The sequence below is a fragment of the Esox lucius genome, chromosome 17 (genome assembly GCF_011004845.1).
Source record: "Esox lucius isolate fEsoLuc1 chromosome 17, fEsoLuc1.pri, whole genome shotgun sequence".
Taxonomy (NCBI): Eukaryota; Metazoa; Chordata; class Actinopteri; order Esociformes; family Esocidae; genus Esox; species Esox lucius.
The window spans coordinates 24,760,211-24,779,221 of record NC_047585.1 but is presented as its reverse complement, the minus strand read 5'-3'; the positions used below and the strand labels follow the sequence as shown (position 1 = coordinate 24,779,221).

The 19,011-nt window shown below is 47.0% G+C and overlaps 1 protein-coding gene across 16 annotated transcripts in view; it reads right to left on the bottom strand.

Moving 5' to 3' along the window:
* The window catches only part of foxp4 (forkhead box P4), a 126,433-nt gene that overhangs the window by 68,749 nt on the left and 38,673 nt on the right, over positions 1-19,011 (bottom strand). For all 16 annotated transcript variants that reach the window (XM_029113800.2, XM_029113804.2, XM_029113806.2 and 13 more), the window contains exon 2: positions 7,499-7,679. In XM_029113800.2, coding sequence (XP_028969633.1) covers positions 7,499-7,669 — 171 coding nt within the window. In that variant the 5' untranslated portion in view covers positions 7,670-7,679. The remainder of the gene's footprint in view (positions 1-7,498; positions 7,680-19,011) is intronic.

The following is a 19,011-nucleotide window of genomic DNA, read 5'->3' as shown; positions in this document are numbered from 1 at the left end:
AGAAAGACAGAAAGGGGGAGAGTGAGAGAGAAAAAGGACGGAGTAAGAAAGACAGAATGGGAGAGAGTGAGAGAGAAAAAGGACGGAGTAAGAAAGACAGAAAGGGGGGAAAAAGCTCAAACAAAAAAGAAAGGGGGTGAATGGGATCCCCACATCTCGTTCAGCAGATCCCTGGGCAGCTCAAAGACCCCCGGAAAAAGCTGTAAATTCTGTTTATTACCCCCATAAATATGACATCCCAGCATTCCAGAATTAGGCCTCGATGTGTGAAAAAATAATTAAACCAAGAATATGGAATATTGGAGGAAGAGAAAAAATGGAAGGAGGGATAGACACATGTGAAAGGCATTACGTTTGATTTGAGCAGGAGTGTGTGTTTGTCTAGTACACGTGTCTTTAATTCACAAAGCCAGCATTACGTGATTCCACAGAAGAAATCCTACTATCAGTGAAGCGGTCTGCCTTAGTTTGTGGTTTACTGAATAAATCATTAGTATGTGTTTGTGTATGTGTGTGTGTGTGTGTTGCCTCTGTTTGAACCAAACATAATTTGGTTTGAAATATCTGGTCCAAAACACTGGACCAGGTAAGTGCCTCAGATACTGGACCAGGGCAGTGCCTCAGATACTGGACCAGGTAAGTGCCTCAGATACTGGAACAGGGGAGTGCCTCAGATACTGGACCAGGGCAGTGCCTCAGATACTGGACCAGGGCAGTGCCTCAGATACTGGACCAGGGCAGTGCCTCAGATACTGGACCAGGGCAGTGCCTCAGATACTGGACCAGGGCAGTGCTTCAGATACTGGACCAGGGGAGTGCCTCAGATACTGGACCAGGGTAGTGCTTCAGATACTGGACCAGGGGAGTGCCTCAGATACAGCAGGACGTAGCTCCACCTGAAAGCCACACCTGACCAATGAAACAGATGCATCTGTTCAATGACTGCCTCAATTCAACACACTTCCAGGTTGGTAAATCCGATGTCTGCAGCGCTCCTGGACCTGGGCTGCCTACCCATCCTCCCTAGATGGAGCTGGCTGACTGTCACCCTGCCCCAGAGCCCTTAGTAACCTGTATCCTCAATCAGATTACAAGCTGACAAAGTCAAAGGTAGTACTGGAGTCTGAAAACTTCTGTGATGTTGGATTCAGTAGTGGATCAAATATGCAGAGAAATGTGAGGAAAAGAGGAGAGGTGTAAAGACAGTGAGGAGAGTGGTGGAGCAAAGACAGAGAGACAGGGAAAGGCAGAGAGACAGGGAAAGACAGAGAGACAGGGAAAGGCAGAGAGACAGGGAAAGAAAGAGAGACAGGGAAAGACAGAGAGACAGGGAAAGACAGAGAGACAGGGAAAGACAGGAGAAAAGGGAAAGACAGAGAGACAGGGAAAGACAGAGAGACAGGGAAAGACAGAGAGACAGGGAAAGACAGAGAGACAGGGAAAGACAGAGAGACAGGGAAAGACAGGAGAAAAGGGAAAGACAGAGAGACAGGGAAAGACAGAGAGACAGGGAAAGACAGAGAGACAGGGAAAGACAGAGAGACAGGGAAAGACAGAGAGACAGGGAAAGACAGAGAGACAGGGAAAGACAGAGAGACAGGGAAAGACAGGAGAAAAGGCAAAAGAAAAAGAGGGGCCCCTTATAAGAATGCAACAGGAAGTTGGCACTCTGGAGGTCCCTTTGTATGGTCGCGGTAACAGCAGTGGGTGTTCCGTGATGCTAGGCAACGGTTCCCCCCTCTCCCCTCTCACTTAGACCTCCAGCACCCCCTCTCTATGACCTCCGGTGACCTGTGAACTGTGGTGACTCCAGACCTATACTGCTTTCACTTAGGATTTGCAGTATATGTCCTGTAAAAAACAATAAGCAATGTTTATATGAACTTTGAACAGACCCTTATTTACCACTATATTTACAGGTACACGCCTTGTTTACACATCAGTGGGTAACAGCCAAACAGCACGGAGGGGTGAATGGTGTTGTTATACCATTGGTAGTTCAAATTAGTAAGGACTTAAACAATGAAAGCGTAAAATGAATTTAGCTACAAAACAGAAGAGAACCATTCATAGAGACAGCTCTGTGAAAATGCAGAAATGATGACTAGGCCTTTAGGTGGCTTTAATTCTTTTTGCTCTACCCCTTTTAGACAGAAAATAATGCATAGAAAATACAGGCATGGCTTATTTGTGAGATTTTTCTGCGTGTATTATCTCTGTCATATTGTAGTTGCAGCGTTTTCCCTGAAAAATAATTTGGAAATGTTTACATGGAGCCCTTTTACACAGCTGTTCATTCCATTTTAGTCATGACATCCCATTTTCTCCAGCCCATTGCTCTGGTGTAGACGGGAGTTCTAAGGTGTTGGGATTGACCACAGTCTATTAATGGGTCTCACGTGACGTAACCTAGCATTGTGGAACCATGTTGGAGACTATAAAGCCGATGGCCTGACAGGGCGTTTCAAGCACAAAGTCAACAACCCCTCAGCCCTCCAACCTCAGACCAGGAATGATGATCACAGTTAGCTGACTCACTATACAGGTTACTGACTAGCTATACACCTCACAAGGAGTCTGACCGATGGGGTTTGAGTTGGACCCCCCCCCCCCTGGCACTTCCTCGTCCACACACCCCTCCCTCTCTCACTCCCTGCTCATCCCTCCATCCTGACCGGGAAATGAACCTGAAGAGTCAGAAAGGACAACAGTGTCTCTTGACCTCTAGTCACCTCCACCACCTGACCACTTCCATTAACACCAGGTCACAGAATAGCATTAGTGTTCACATTAACTTCCACACACACACACACACACACATATACAAACGCACACACACACACACTCACACTCACAGATTTGAGTTAATGAAGGATGTAATTAAAAAGCCACAATGATGATTGGACATTGCGGAAGAGAGATAAAGATCTCAGATATCCACACACATATACATGGAAGACATACTGTGTGTGTGCCAGAGAGATAGAGAGAGATCAGGCAATATGGAGCCACATCTATGAGATGATATCTACAGTTGATAGATAGCGCATGGTTTCCTGTGTTAAATAGTCTAGACGGGTCATAATGTTGACATATGCTATACTTAACTACACCCGCATATGTGGGAGATACAGGAAGGAAAGGACTTGGAGGAGAGAGACTGAGAGAGGGACAGACAGGCAGACAGACTAAAAGGAATGGGGGAGAGAGAATGAGAGACAGACAGGCAGACAGACTAAAGGAATGGGGGAGAGAGAATGAGAGACAGACAGGTAGACAGACAGACTAAAGGAATGGGGGAGAGAGAATGAGAGACAGACAGGCAGACAGACAGACTAAAGGAATAGGGGAGATAGAATGAGAGACAGGCAGGCAGACAGACAGACTAGAGGAATGGGGGAGATAGAATGAGAGACAGGCAGACAGACAGACAGACTAGAGGAATGGGGGAGAGAGAATGAGAGACAGACAGGCAGACAGACAGACTAGAGGAAGGGGGGAGGAGATAGAATTCCAAACTCAAAGCTCATTCTGAAACAGTCTTTGTTTCACCCAATGCTCCTCTAACTCCCCAGGGAAGGAGTGACCTCACTCCAATCTGTCTCTGATACTGTGTGTGTGTGTGTGTGTGTTTGTGTGCGTGTGTGTCAATGACGCTGTCTGTGTTTTAGTGTGAAATGTGAGTCACTCTTTTTCCTTCCTCTTTTCTCGTTTACAGTTGAGTGGTACTCCAAGAGGAAATGGCACTTCAGTGGCAGTGAGCTTCACTTTTCTCTCATTGGCTCCCCTTTTCTCTCCCTCCCTCCCTCTCTCTTTCACTCTCACTTTCTCTTCTCGTGGCCTGCGTGGTTAGCCAACAGATGCCCAGGCAGCAGGTGGACTGTCACAGGGATAAAAGACAGAGTGAAGGATGGAGGTGATGGTGGTTGCTTAGTGCTCAAGCCTACTGTCATAAAGAGGAGAAGGGAGGTGAACAATCGAATTGGGGAATCTGAAGGAGACACACACACGGATACTTGTGAACACAAATACACACAGATGCAAGTGAACACAAACACACACAAACACACACACTCACACACACTCACACACACGGTTACACTTGATTACAAACAGGCACACAGATTGAGGTTTGGGAGGGATTTGCCAGGCGATGTTTCTAACCCGCTACGCGCATTTTCACATCCAGTTTGTCCTTGCAGTCTCCACCCTCTTCTCCCCTGTATGGCCCCTCAGGGCCAAGACGATTACATAGACCGACAGTGTTGGGAGTCCTGACAGCCTTGTAAGACGGTCTGGGATTCACCGGAGGTATCATACCTGCATGTTCCTGTTCTACTTCATAATCGGCCTCACACGATGGCCGTCTGGCTGACCCAGCACCTACAGAATACTGGATTGTAAAAAGATGTTCAAAGATCTATTGGATAAGTTAGCCAAGGGACTCTGAGTGGCTTAGTGGTCCGCGCTGCTGCTTGGCAGTGACACTGCGTCATGCTGGCCTGGGTGGACAGGTGGATTGCTGGACGGGACGGTCTGGTAGCGACTCTTTGGGGCAAGTTCCTGGAGACTCATCTGTGGCTGTAATAGGGCAGGAAGTGGTCACGTCAGTGGCTGTCCACCAGCTAAACGTGTGTGTGGATGTTTGTCATTCGATGCAGCGGGGAGCCATGGTCAGGATGGGGAAATGGACATCACAACAGTGGGAGGGGAGAAAAATGGGCGTCAAAAATAAATACAATAAAAGGATATGTTAGCAGAGGTGGGAATCCTGAATCGGTTAGTAAAACAAACCAAAACTTAAGCTCAAGGCAGACTCCCAGTTCACTCCCCTACACCTGACCTATCTCTCATTCTCTCTTTCCCCTTCTTTTCTCTCCCCTGTATCTCTCTTTCCTCTCTCCCCTGTATCTCTCTTTCCTCTCTCCCCTGTATCTCTCTTTCCTCTCTCCCCTGTATCTCTCTTTCCTCTCTCCCCTGTACTCTCCATGTTCTCTCTGGCTGTGTTCTTCCTGGGGAGAAACAGGGCACATTCCTCAGGGAGGCCCAGGCTCTTTTCTGACACGTCTCAGCGCTCCACTCCCCCCAACATCGCCCCACTCCACCCCCCAACATCTCCCCAGCCCACCGCCCCATCCATCTCTCTTAACCTCTGCTGTATCTACCTGCCTCTAGTCTGTCTCTACCCCCACAGCTTTCAGGATTCAAACCACCGGGTTTCATATCTGTGTGCGAGTGCTTACATTACCGTTCAGAAGTTTGGGGTCACATAGAAAGGTCCTTGTTTTCCATGAAAATATACATGAAATTAATTCGAATAGGAAAAAATAGCAAAATGAATAGGAAATGTAGTAACTGACAAGGTGAGAAATAATGATTTTTAATTAAAATAATAATTGTGTCCTTCAAACTTTGCTTTCGTCAAATAATCTTCTATTTGCAGCAATTACAGCCTATTCAGCTGTGCTAACATAATAGCAAAAAGGTTGCTGATAATTGGCCTCTACACCCATGTAGATATTCCATTGAAAATCAGATTTTCTGGCTACAACAGTCATTTACAACATTAACAATGTCTACACTGTACTTCTGATCAATTTAATGTTATTTGAAAGGACAAAAATAATCAGCATTTCTTTCAGAGACAAGGACATTTCTAAGTGACCCCAAACTTTTGGATGGTAGTGTATGTTTAAAAAAAAAAAAAATCTCTCTCTTTCTCTCAGTCTTTCATGTCTCTCTCTTTCACTGTCCCTCTTTCCCTTCCACACACACTATACTCCCTCGCCGGTACCTACCACGCAACCTTCTCGGACCAGTGAGCGAGAGAGAGAAAGAAAGAGGGGGGAGGGAGGAAAAGAGAGCAAAGGAGAAAATGAGAAATAACGAGAGAAAACAGGAGAGAGAAGGAGCGATAAAGGGAGAGAGGGAGTGAAAGAAAGGCCGGTGGAGGGGTTTGACGGCTGGAGAAGGCTGTGATTTCTCCCAGGCTCCCGAGGGGCCCAGGGAGAGACGGCTTTGTGTTCTGACAACACCGCCCTGTGAAGAGCACTGTGTGTCTGAGAGTGTGTATATCCCAGTGTGTGTGAGTGCGTGTGTGTGTCTGAGTGTGTGCGTGTGAAGACGCACTGTGTGTCTGACAGTGCGTATCCCAGTGTGTGTGTGTGTGTGTGTGTGTGTGTGTGTGTGTGTGAAGATGCACTGTGCTTCGGCTCTGCTCCACTGCACCTCACAGGGTGTTTAACCAGCTCCACAGCTCTGTACTTCAGCTGGAGAACAGAGGAGGAAAGGCGAGGAGAGAGGATCTGGAAGAGAGGGGGAGACGTGGGGGAGACGTGGGGGAGACGTGATGGCAACGGACATGGCCCTGCAATGGAACAGCACTCCGGGGGGACAGGAGAGAAGACAGCAAACGAAAGGTGAAGCTTCTCCATCAAGCAGACATGGCGATAAGATATACAAGGAAAGAAATTCCAGCTTTCAGACACCTGTAAACCCACCAGCACACACAAACACACACTAACACACACACACACAGGTGCAACAACACAGAGAAGAGACAGGGGCCCACAGAATAAAGAGCTGCTTGTGTAAGGTACCGGTCAGGTCGGTGTGTGTGTGTGTGTGTGCGTCCAGGCCTGGTAGCTCCAAAGGAAACCGAGGAAGAAATGTAGAAATGAAGAGTAGAGAAGTCTTTCACATCATTCAGCCCTCACTATAATCACATCTGTAGACTTTATCAGCTGCTCTTTTCATTCAAAGACCTGACCTCAAACCAACGTACAATACTGCAGACGTAATTAGGCCCACGTGTGTGTGCGTGTGTGTGCGTGTGTGTGTGAGTGATGTAACTCGTCTGGCGGCATAGAGAGTCTGGTAGATGTGGGATAATGGGAAACAAAGCGTGGATTTTCAGCCAAGGATCTCCGGGAAGCACGGAAATTCCATCTGATACAGTGGCCAGGGGAGGGGAGACACTGACACACCAGGGGGAACTAAAACAACGCAACACCAGCCATATCACGTCGACGTGTCACACAATGGGAAACGCAACACACAACCGTGTCCACACAAACACACATGGAATACCGTGCTGTGTTTTTCCCCGGTGAACACACACACACACACACACCACAGTAACACAAGCCAGGCCTCCAGTAAGAGTGAGTCAGTGTTTCACAGAAGTCTGAAGGGGGTTCGGTAGCACAACACGGATGACCTGTCCCAATGCATCTCGCCTCCCGTTCATGTTAGATGCTCTATCTAGGCCACAGGGTGTGCACGTTACGCCACGCCAACCACCGTACACGGCGTTCCTAGCGTCCATGACCTGAACCTTGCACAACTGCTCAAACAGAAACCCGCAAAGAACATACGTACAAACAAAGGCGCATGAAGGGCAAACATACACATGTACGCATCGAAGCACGAACAAACGGACACCCACGCCACACACACACACACACACCAGTTAACACACACACACACACAACCACACCTGTTGCTGCTGGAGGTGCAGCAGGTCGACTGGGCTGATCTCTCCGTTGGTGTCACCGTTGGACCCGCCTTCTCTCCCTCCCCCGCCATCCGATTGGCTGCTGAGGCTGCTGACTCCATTCTGATTGGAGGGCGTAGTTCGAATGGTCTCAGAGGCTGATTCCACCATCATCACGTGGCACCTGAGAGCGCGAGGAGAGACAGGAGATAAACAGAGAGATTAGGTGACGGTGAATGGGTGCATCCATAGCAATACGAGACACGATCTGTGCCTGGAGTCACACACACTCTCACACACACACACACACGTCAAGGGCTGGAGAAACAAACTCAGCAGAATATGCATGTTCTCAATGAAAAGGCCAGGTTGTGTCTGTCCCTGGTTGTGTGTGTGTGTGTGTGTGTTAGGGGATGGGGTAGACATCAGGAGACAGACACGACTGAAAGAGTCAGGCAACCCCAAAAGCGCAACTTTCAACAATAACCAGAGGGGCTATGTGCACGCATGTTGTGTGTGTACAGAGCAGGGTTGTCTTTGAGAAGAGGGCGTTTGATGCGAGTTACGTGTGTGCGCGTTTGTGTACAGAGCAGGGTTGTCTTTGAGAACAGGGCGTTTGATGCATGTTTGTAGGGTCCCTTTAATTAGAATGCACTCCTTCAACAAACACGACAAAACGCACCCGCTCCAGAGTTTACTTAAGTAAAAATGCTCAGTAACGCAGGGGCAAAGAATGCATCGTTAGGAGAAAGACAGAGCGTGGGAGAGACAAAGAGAGAGCCAGAAACAGAGAGAAAGTAAAGGAGAAAGAGAGAGAAATGCTTGTAAAAGAAACCAACAACCTTCAGATGAGCTGGGCCTGTGAACTGTTAATGATGAGCTCAATCTCTGCTCTCTGCTTCCAGTTTTAGAAAGAAACTTTCTCTGTTGCCAGTTTCTGCAGGGGCACGGAAAACGCCATCGAGGCATTCCACCCATTGTGTGAACAAAAACGTGTGTTCCAAATGCCATGCCTTCTGGTGGAACTAAGCGAGGAATTTGCCTCACAGACGAGAGCAGGTGAAAATGCAGACACACGCACGCAGATGATGTCCCCAGGCGACAGCAGGTGAGTCTGAAAGAGCATCGGTGGCGCTGCTAATGGAATGTTGCCAGATGCTCACAGAAAACAAAAGCCCAAAGGGTGTGCGTATTTGAGTTCTCCTTAGTTCAGAGTATGTTGCGTAAAAGGCAAACTATATTGGTTCACAACATCTGACAACCACAAATCACACTGAAGCCACACACACACACACATTTGAAATGTTTTCTTTCCCCTCCTGTTTTTTCCTCCTTCATAAATCGAATTTACATGATTTTACCGGATTAAAAGATTAAAGGCTGCATGTGCATTGACACTCAGTCCACACAGCAAGGTTGTCCAAAGCAGTACCTGGCGAGCCCAGGGCTTTGACCTCCCAGTGGGTTGCCACCTGAAGGCTGTGTATATGGCAGAGGATCCAGAATATCAGCACGGCCAGCCAGCACTGATGTTACAGGCTGTTCAGGACGACACCGGGGGCTGCTGTTTCAGTTCCTTGGGCTGCACCTTGTAGCGTTCAAATGAGAAGTAACTCTTCCAGAATTTGTGCCTCCCTCAGGCCACCCGGCAGACATTTTGCTAGAGCCATCTCCCTCACAGCTTCTAGTGTCAGGATCGCAGGCAGAGGGGAAATGTTGTATCAAGCCTGGTTGAATACTCATTACCGAGCGCCTCAAACGTGTTCCAGCAACGTGGCGTTTTTGTCCAAGATAACTGCATGTTTCAGGATGAGAGCACATTAAGGGCTATAGAAGTGAATGCTGGGGGCTAATCAGTCCCAGACCACTACCGGTTGACACCGGCCTTTTCGGTCCTTCACTTCCAGTCCAGACCATTTCAGAAGGCTTCATTTGTATTTACTTTTAATGCTGTTTCTCCCATTCCATTTGCACTGTGTCCATTACGCAATCATGGCGCTGCCTCATTGCAGCCACTCCCATTGGAGTGAACAGAGAAACGTCCCCTCCAGTGCACATCTCGCCAAGCTTGCAGGTGCTCCACCAACAACAACCAGTTGTTACAATGTGACGGGGCAAAGCAACAAAGTCCAACATTCCTAACCTCCACCCCAATTCAAAGCACTCTTAGCAAGATTCCCACAGGCTTTCAGTATGCCGCAACCAAGATTTGAACTCCAGGTCACAAGAACGTAGCTGGACTACAAATCAGAAAAAGTAATGGGTTCAAGAAAATATATTTAGTTAAGTTGAAGTTAGCAGCACTTTTATGCCAACCCTCAGTGAGAATGATTTAGTCAGCTTAAAGAAAAGAGTCCTTGTACATGTTGGAGGTAGTTGCCTTTCCTCAAGCGCACTTATCATTACATTATACCATACAGCAGGGGTTTTGAACTCTTACACTACGAGGTCCAGAGCCTGTTGGTTTTCTGTTCTACCTCATCATCAATTGCACCTACTAGGTGTCTCAGGTCAAAACCAGTCCCTTATCAGAGGTTGCCAATGAAAAAACTGAACAAAATTGGACTAGAGGTCCAGTTCCATTTATCCCCTGGCTGTTCATGTGTATGTACTGTTGTGGCAAGAGGTAATGGCATTATAGCACTTCATACTAATGAACAATTTACCCTAGAAAACTGTTGAAACTCAAATTTGTTGGTATATAAATACACATTTCTTTGGTATCAAGAACAAATCTGAACATTTGACTAAATCTTAGCTTGTTCTACAAAGAAATCCAAAAATGGTGTGGACTATATTATTGCCACCTTCTAAAAGTAGAAATAATTACATTTCCAGCAGGTGATTTTCCATTACTACCCTGTCGTGACAGCCAGGTACCTGCAATATGAACATCCCTCGTTCAACCTCCAGAACATTTGATGTTCCTATTTTCAACGTATGCAATGTTCTTAAGTAGTTAAAGACCCACAATGCTGTAGCCAACCACCTGAGATATCTCTTCACCAAACAAAACATTTAAAAGGGTGGAGAAATCAACCCAGCTGCCACACACATTCAAGCTGACATTCAGACACCAGGTACAGTTTCAACTCAGACCATCGCCAACTCAATGATCGTCTGGTAGGAGACCCAGAAGGACCCCACTGCGGAGCGAGAGACATAGGAAAACCTGACTGAAATTTGCCAAAATACAACTGAACATCCCACAATAACTACGGGACAATGTCTTGTGGAGAGATGAGACCAAATTAGAGCTTCTTGAAGAAGCACATCATCTCTGTGTTTACAGAACACAAAACGAATCCTTCAAAGAAAAGCACACCTTCCCCACGGAAAGACATGGAGGAGGTTCAGTGATGTTGGAGGGTTGCTTTGCTGCCTCTGGCACTGAGTGCCTTGAACGTGTGCACGTTGTCCCGAAATCAGGAGAATACTAAAGCAGAGTCTAAGTCAAGCGTAAGGGCTCTTTCAGTAGGACAATGACCCCAAACACACACTCCCAGGGATGGTTTATGACATAACACTGGACGGTTCTGAAGTGACCAGCAAGATCAAGATCAATTTTCTATCAAAAAGCTGTGGAGAGATCTGAACAGTAGTTGGGAGTCACCCTATAAATCTGGAGCTGGAACAGTTAGAACAGGAGGACTGGGTCAAACTTCCAGTAGAGAGGTTCAGGAAGCTCATTCATGGCTATATGAAGCACTGGTTGGCAGTTATTTTGAGGAAGAGGTATTTCATTAACACCTTAAAGAAACAGGCTAAATTATTATATATGCTTATTTTTGGGGGGGCGGGGGGGGGGGCACTTTTCCATGATTACTTTCTATGAATCCATTAGTCATTGTAGACACTGTATATATGATGGCATGAGAGGGCTGGGGCCTTCTAGTTTTTAAGGTATTTAAAGTAAGCGACTCCATCTGATCCACTGGCCTTGCTGTTTGGAAGACAATAAATATTCTACCTCTTCAAGGGCCAAACGACAGGAATCAGGGAAGCAGCGTTGTGGTGCCATTTCCACGGTTTAACAGCGAGACTGCGTAGTCAGCTGGACGCTACGGGCTTATTCACGCCGTCAGACTTTCATTAGGATTAACGGGAATGTTCAGTGAGATTTGCATGAGCAATAAAACAAATAATCACGTAAACTTGGGAAGATGGGAATGTGCGCGCTTCCATGGTAGCGGACAGCTGTTCTACCACAGACACCGTGACTGTCTGGCGGAGATGCCTTCGCTAGCCAAGTTTAAATGAAGGGTTACTGGCACGGGCAACATCTGTGTACATTTTCTCTGCCCTCTCTGGTGCTGAGTCCAGCCGCCGACGTTGATGGTTGAGTGGCGTCTCGGATGAAGCGTAGCTGTTCCTCGATCCGTCCTGTCAGTGAAGACGCCGTTTCACGCGGGGAGCTTTCACCCCCACCCGACATTTGCAGGTAGTCCTTTAAGCCCAGGTATCATCCCTGCCCTCATCCGCCTTGGCTTGGGTTCCTCTGCACTCCCCAGCCCCTGGTTCAACGGTCACATCTGTGTGAGAGCCCGACTGTGTGTCTCTCTCCCGGTTCACGTGCGAGCCGAAGACGGTCACGCGTGGTCAGCATTACAGGGTCTTTAAGGGTCTCCAGGAACAGACTGAGTTCCCTCCGGACCCCACAGCTCATTGACCGGACCCCACAGCTCATTGACCGGACCCCACGGCAGGGTGTGACCATGGACCACCGTCTCCAAGCCGTGGCTGCCGCCCCTCTCCAGATCACACCCCCAAGGAGGGGAGGAGACGAAGGGTTTGAAGAGGGAGCCCCCGGGTGAACCAGGAGTGGATGGGGGAACTGTCACTTTTAATCCGGGTAGATACCCCCCCACGCAATCTCTCTCTCACACACACACACACACACACACACACACACGCATACCTGTGTGGCATTCTATGTTGCTGTAATGGGTGTGTACAATGTCATATCCTGTAATGGGTGTATAACTGTGGTAATAGGAGGTCGGGGGAGAGGCACGGGCATAAATCTACCCCGGAGTCTTTGATTAGAGCAGTGAGACAGACAACACACACACACACACACACCGTATTAAGTGTTTCTGGCAGGGTAGAAGAGCTTCCCGCGCAGACCTGCACCTACATGTTAAACACACACACACACAAACACTCACTCTGCATCAAGTGTTTCTGGCAGAGCCGAAGAGCTTCCCGTGCAGAGGCCTGCCCATACGTTCTACACCCACACACACACCAAACACACACCCTGAAGTTGATCCCTTGACCTGACACAGAGAAGGAAGAGGCATTCCCACTACCCTGAGGGATAGAGAGAGAGAGAGAGAGAGAGAGAGAGAGAAGGGAGGAGGTCCAGGCTACAGATCATAGAAACAGCGGATGTGTTTGGAATAGAGGGAGCAGTGTTCCGCTGGAGGAGAACAGAGGGTCTATGGGACTGAACAGACCTCAGCTACAGTACAGAGTAATATGTGTCATGGATCAGACAGACCCTCAAAGAGTCTGAAATCTAATCAAACCTTGATAAACTCCCATATCTGTTAACTGAAATGCAGCCATGTACAATCACAACAGCAAGATACATGGCCTGATGCCATGAGAAACAGAAACCAGTGGAGTACAAACAACAAGGCAAAACAACCACGGTTCTGGTCTTCGTTTGCTCTGATGAGAGCGAGAGAGGGGGGGCAGAAACTATATATATATATATATGGAACAATGTGATTGAATTTGTCATGTTGAAAATGTTTAGTGTCTACTAAGAATGTATTTTTTTATTCGTGTTTTCACAAATGTTCCACCCTATTTTTCAAAAAACTGACACACAGAGTGCGAGAGAGACAGACAGACTGACACTGCTGGAGTAATTTACACTGACACACATCTCTCTTTCTCTCTGGTATGAACAGATTCTCTCTGGCATGTGTAATTGATGAAGCTGGGTGGATCTTACAGTACAATATGTCCTGTTGCTACAGGTAGCTGCAGCAATGGCTGCTGGGTAAAACCTGCTAAAAGGGCTTATGCAGCAGGACACAGGGTGTGTGGTGACAGATGTGGAGGTCAGAGGGAACATTAGAAGGTTGTCCTCTCTGTCTCTAATTCTAGTTTCTCCCTCTGTCCTGTTGGAGGGATCCTAGCTTACCTAAACATGATTACCGTTCCACCCAAACAGACACTCAGTTACATTAGTTCTGATTGCTCTTACACAAAAGGACACTGTCATCCTTCTGTTCTGTTATATTTTAAGATCCATTGTGGGTAAATGTTATGCATTTCCAGTAAAAAAAAAAATATATATTAAAGAGAGAAATCAAAATGTTCACTGCACCGGGCCTTTAAAATGACCCCCCCCCCCCACACACACACACACATACACACACACACACACCCACACACACACATACACACACACACACGCCCACAGACCAAGAGACTGAACAGCCATACAGCTCCTCAAGGCTACCCCACCACACAGACAGAGAGAAAAGCCCGGTTCAGCAGCTGTAATGGCAATGCCTCCTTGCCCTGTGGCTCACAATACCAGGATGCCAGGCCTGGTGTCTGGGAATACTGGAGACGGCACACACCCAGAGTCATCTTCAGGATCATAACTGGGTCTGACACAGTGTCAGACACATTCTCTCGGGAGGCAGACAGGTTGTTGACAAACAGGTTTGGATGTTCAGCTCCAGAGCAGTTTTGTTGTTCAAAACATGTTTCTCACCATATATCTGCTTCAAGGTGAACCCTTAGAAAAAATAGTTTAGATCAGTCATGAAATGATTTGGTAAAGCAAACTAACTAAATAAACTAGGAGGAGGGGGGAGAGGAGGAGAAGCGGGTGGAGCAGAGCCAGAAGGAGGTCATGTTACTGGTACAGACAGTGTACACAGTGCAGTGACACCAGGAGGCACCAGGTTAAACCAGGAGACACCAGGAGGAACCAAAAGACATCAGGAGAAACCAGGAGACACCAGGTTAAACCAGGAGACACCAGGAGAAACCAAAAGACATCAGGAGAAACCAGGAGACAACAGGAGAAACCAGAAGACATCAGCTCACAGACAAGAGGAGAAACCAGAAGACACCAGCCCAAAGACACCGGGGACAGCAGCAAAAACATTCAATTTCTTCTTCCTTAAGCATTTTGTTGTGGACTTGCTTCTGCGTTTCAGATCATTGTGTTGCTGCATGACCCAGCTCCAATTCAGCTTCAGTTCACAGATGGATGGCCTGACATTCTCCTGTAGGATTTTCTGGTTCAAAGCAGAATTCATGGTTCCTTCAATAATGGCAAGGTGTCCAGGCCCTGACATTGCAAAACACGGCCAAACCCTCACATTATCACCACCACTGCTCACATCTCAGTAAGCAATGGTTTCCTCCTTGCTACTCTGCCATGATACCATGTTTGATTATTTTAAAATAAAAACATTTAAGAAGCTCCAAATGTTCAGACTCTGTCTATACACTAATACAAAATGATCTGACCAGATTATAATGTACAAATAACAATAATAATAATAATAATAAAAGATTTGATTGACAGGGACAAATTTCTTCTCACCAAACTTGTATGTATGCACACACACACACACACACACACATTTACACACATACAGACACACAGCCACCTGCCCTCTGGCTTGTAGCCTAGCTCACACAAACACACCCTGTCTTCCTCTAGTGACTGAAACAAACAAACAGAGCCAGTGTTCATTTATCTACACACACTCTGAATCTCTCACAAACACTCCAAGCTCAGAATCTCATTGTTTACAGCCGAGAGTAGAAAACTGCAATCAAACAGAAAAGTGTTTGTTTAATTTAGATAAACATTTCACGATTGCACTTTGTTTAAGAAAAGACACAAGGAGGCCGACAACAGAATGCTGAATAAGGAGACCGGAGCGAGGAGCTGCACTCATGCGTGGGTTTGTTTACCGCTGCCTCTGGGGAGTGGAGCTTGTGGGAGAGTGTGTTAATAGTATTATCTGCATGAGTTGGGTTATCTGAATCCTGTGGCGTTTATATTAACCAGGGTTTCAGATGCTCTAATCAACCTAGGACTAGAGGTCCAGTACATATACGCACGTTCACACGCACGTTCACACACATCAGTGTGTTGTGTGATGGTGGTAAACGCAGGGCTATAATCTGTACGCTCCACTGAGGAGCTCTATTTCCGTGTCCTGAAGGAAGGACAGTTGCAGAGATGGAAATCAGAGATTGTACAAGGTAAGGAGCTGAGATTGAGATAGTAAGGAAAGACACAAGACAGAAAAAAACAGAAAGAGGCAGACAGGGAAAGGGAGAAAATGAGAGAGAGACAGAGAGATAGACTGAGGGTGGGAGAGAGAGAGACAGATAGACTGAGGGTGGGAGAGAGAGACAGAAAGACTGAGGGTGGGAGAGAGAGAGTCAGAGAGACTGAGGGTGGGAGAGAGAGAGACAGATAGACTGAGGGTGGGAGAGAGAGAGTCAGAGAGACTGAGGGTGGGAGAGAGAGAGACAGATATACTGAGGGTGGGAGAGAGAGAGTCAGAGAGACTGAGGGTGGGAGAGAGAGAGACAGATAGACTGAGGGTGGGAGAGAGAGAGTCAGAGAGACTGAGGGTGGGAGAGAGAGAGACAGATAGACTGAGGGTGGGAGAGAGAGAGTCAGAGAGACTGAGGGTGGGAGAGAGAGAGACAGATAGACTGAGGGTGGGAGAGAGAGAGACAGATAGACTGAGAGTGGGAGAGAGAGACAGATAGACTGAGGGTGGGAGAGAGAGAGTCAGAGAGACTGAGGGTGGGAGAAAGAGAGACAGATAGACTGAGGGTGGGAGAGAGAGAGTCAGAGAGACTGAGGGTGGGAGAGAAAGAGTCAGAGAGACTGAGGGTGGGAGAGAGAGAGACAGACTGAGGGTGGGAGAGAGAGAGTCAGAGAGACTGAGGGTGGGAGAGAGAGAGTCAGAGAGACTGAGGGTGGAAGAGAGAGACAAAATACACATCATGGGATAAAACACCCAGAGCAAAACCCCAACTCTAAATGAACACATACATTCTATTAAGAATGAACTAAGAACACCTCTTCTACCTCCCAATGACAAAAAAGGCATGGATATTCTGGGTGCCCCGTCCAAAATGTGATCCCTTAACAACGTTGGTCTAAAAACAAAAGACTGACGTCACCACAAACAGTCTGTTCCCAAGGGCACCATTTACACAGCTAGAGCCGAAGAGTAAGGACCAATAAGTCAACTGTTGGCTGAGTGAGGTCAAAGGTCAGAGAAAGACAGAATGTTATTGAAGACTCAGAAGACACATCACTTTAACTAAATAACCTAGCCATGAAAAAGACTCCAAATCAGAGATAAACCTAAACCCAATTCAGAATACGATCATAGAATAATAATAATTAAAACCAAAGACCATCAGGTTTTATGGTATATTGCTAATATACAACGGATAAGATCCACTCACTGCCTAACAGCTACTAGATGGGGTACATTGGCCATATACCACAGGCCTCGTACCTTATTGCTTAATAATATTTATTATTCTTGTTGTTGTTTTATTTAGATGTTGGTTACATTAACAAGTCATGCATGCAATTTAAGCATATTGATTTTGAATTTGAGAAAGAGATAAAGAGGGAGTGGGAGAGATAGAAGGGGTGAGAGAGAAGGAGGGGATGAGAGATGGAGGGGATGAGAGATGGAGGGGATGAGAGATGGAGGGGATGAGAGCGAGGGTGTGTTGGCAGGGACCCTCCCTCCCCCTCAGTATTAATAAGCAGTGTTCCTGGGAGCTGATGCAAGGCAGGGAAACAGGCATTCAGGGAGCAGTATAAATATTCCCACATGAGGCTTAACATGATAAAGACTTAATAACCCAGTAAGCTGCTGTAAACACACACACACACAGTCTTGAGCATGCACACACGATGTACACGTACGCCCCAAACACACACACACACACGTTCTATTTGTAGCCAAGGCACACTGTTCCACCTGGCATTCTTTGGTGTGTGTCCTCAACCACTCAATAGATGTAGCAAGAGATGTAGTAGTTGTTGCTAGTTTGATTTAGCTAGCTTATGGCTAACACTAGCTTATGGCTAACACTAGCTTATGGTTAACCCTAGCTGTCTGGTTAACACTAGCTTATGGTTAACACTAGCTGTCTGGTTAACACTAGCTAATGGTTAACACTAGCTGTCTGGTTAACACTAGCTTACGGCTAACACTAGCTTATGGTTAACACTAGCTGTCTGGTTAAGGCAACCAGTCTCAGGCTGCCCCAGGCCCTCTCCAGCACAAGTTAGCCTATAGCGCATGGCTAAGCTAATGCTATCCGTCTCGGCTCTGTTGGCCTTTATCCAGCCCTAGCAGGTGAGCTGCATTAGTCCCCAGACAGACAGGGGTGAGCAAAGAGCTACGGGCCAAAGTCTTAAGGCTGGCTGGATGGCTTCAAAGAGCCTCAAGCCAACCGACAGACAGACAGACTTGGCCCCTTCCCAACACCTACCCAGCTGGTCTAGACCAACATATTACTACTTCTAGGAACAACACTCAGAGCCTATTAGTCTACTTTAGCAACCAGTCATACAGGTGAGGAGACATCTACATTGGGGTGCACAAAGAAGAGCATTGACTGGCCTCAGTGGGAGTCAGCCTCCTGTAGGGCTGGATGGATTTCGCTACGGACTTAAAACACATGAGAATGGGTGCATGCAGAAATCGCAATGGTAATCTCAGTGGACAACGCAAAACCCCAAATAATGCCTTCAGAGTTAAAATAGTACTATACCCACTAATTACCAACATATACACAAGAGCTGTTAAACTCGCACCCTCCTAAAGAAAAGCGATTCTCAAACCTTCCATAACTAAGCCCTCATTTACAGAGATGAACCTGCTAAGCCAGCTGGTCTTGGGGCTCTGGTCACAGACATAAACACCACAGAACCCAGGACAATGTCATTAGCCCAACCAAAACATGAGAAGACAAGAAGAGAACTATTCTCCACCCAAGGCAGAATCCACCAAAAACTATAAAGCTCAATTTGGAATGCTATGTTGCCCTAAACAGACGGTACACAGAGACCACTGAGACGACAGAAATGAAGACATGAATGAAGATCGTACTGGCCCACAACAAATTACCTTTTCTGTATACTTTTAAGTCATTTTTATTCTTATTGTCCCCCTGTTTTGTCAATTTAAATGTCTCCCATGTCAGAAGCCCTTTACATAGAAATGGAATTGAGTGGATTGAGAGAGGATGGAAGAGGAGACGAGTGGAGAGAGGGAAGAGGAGGGGAGAGTGAAAGGGGGCCAGCCAGAAGGAGACAATAATAAAAGGTGATATTAAAAACAGAGTCATAACCTACAGCCTGAATGACCAGATGGTTCTCGGGTGTGTGTGTGTGTGTGTGTGTGTGTGTGTGTGTGTGTGTGTGATTGTGCGTGGGGTTCTCTGAAGACAAAGTCCCTGTTTGCCGAGCCCATAAA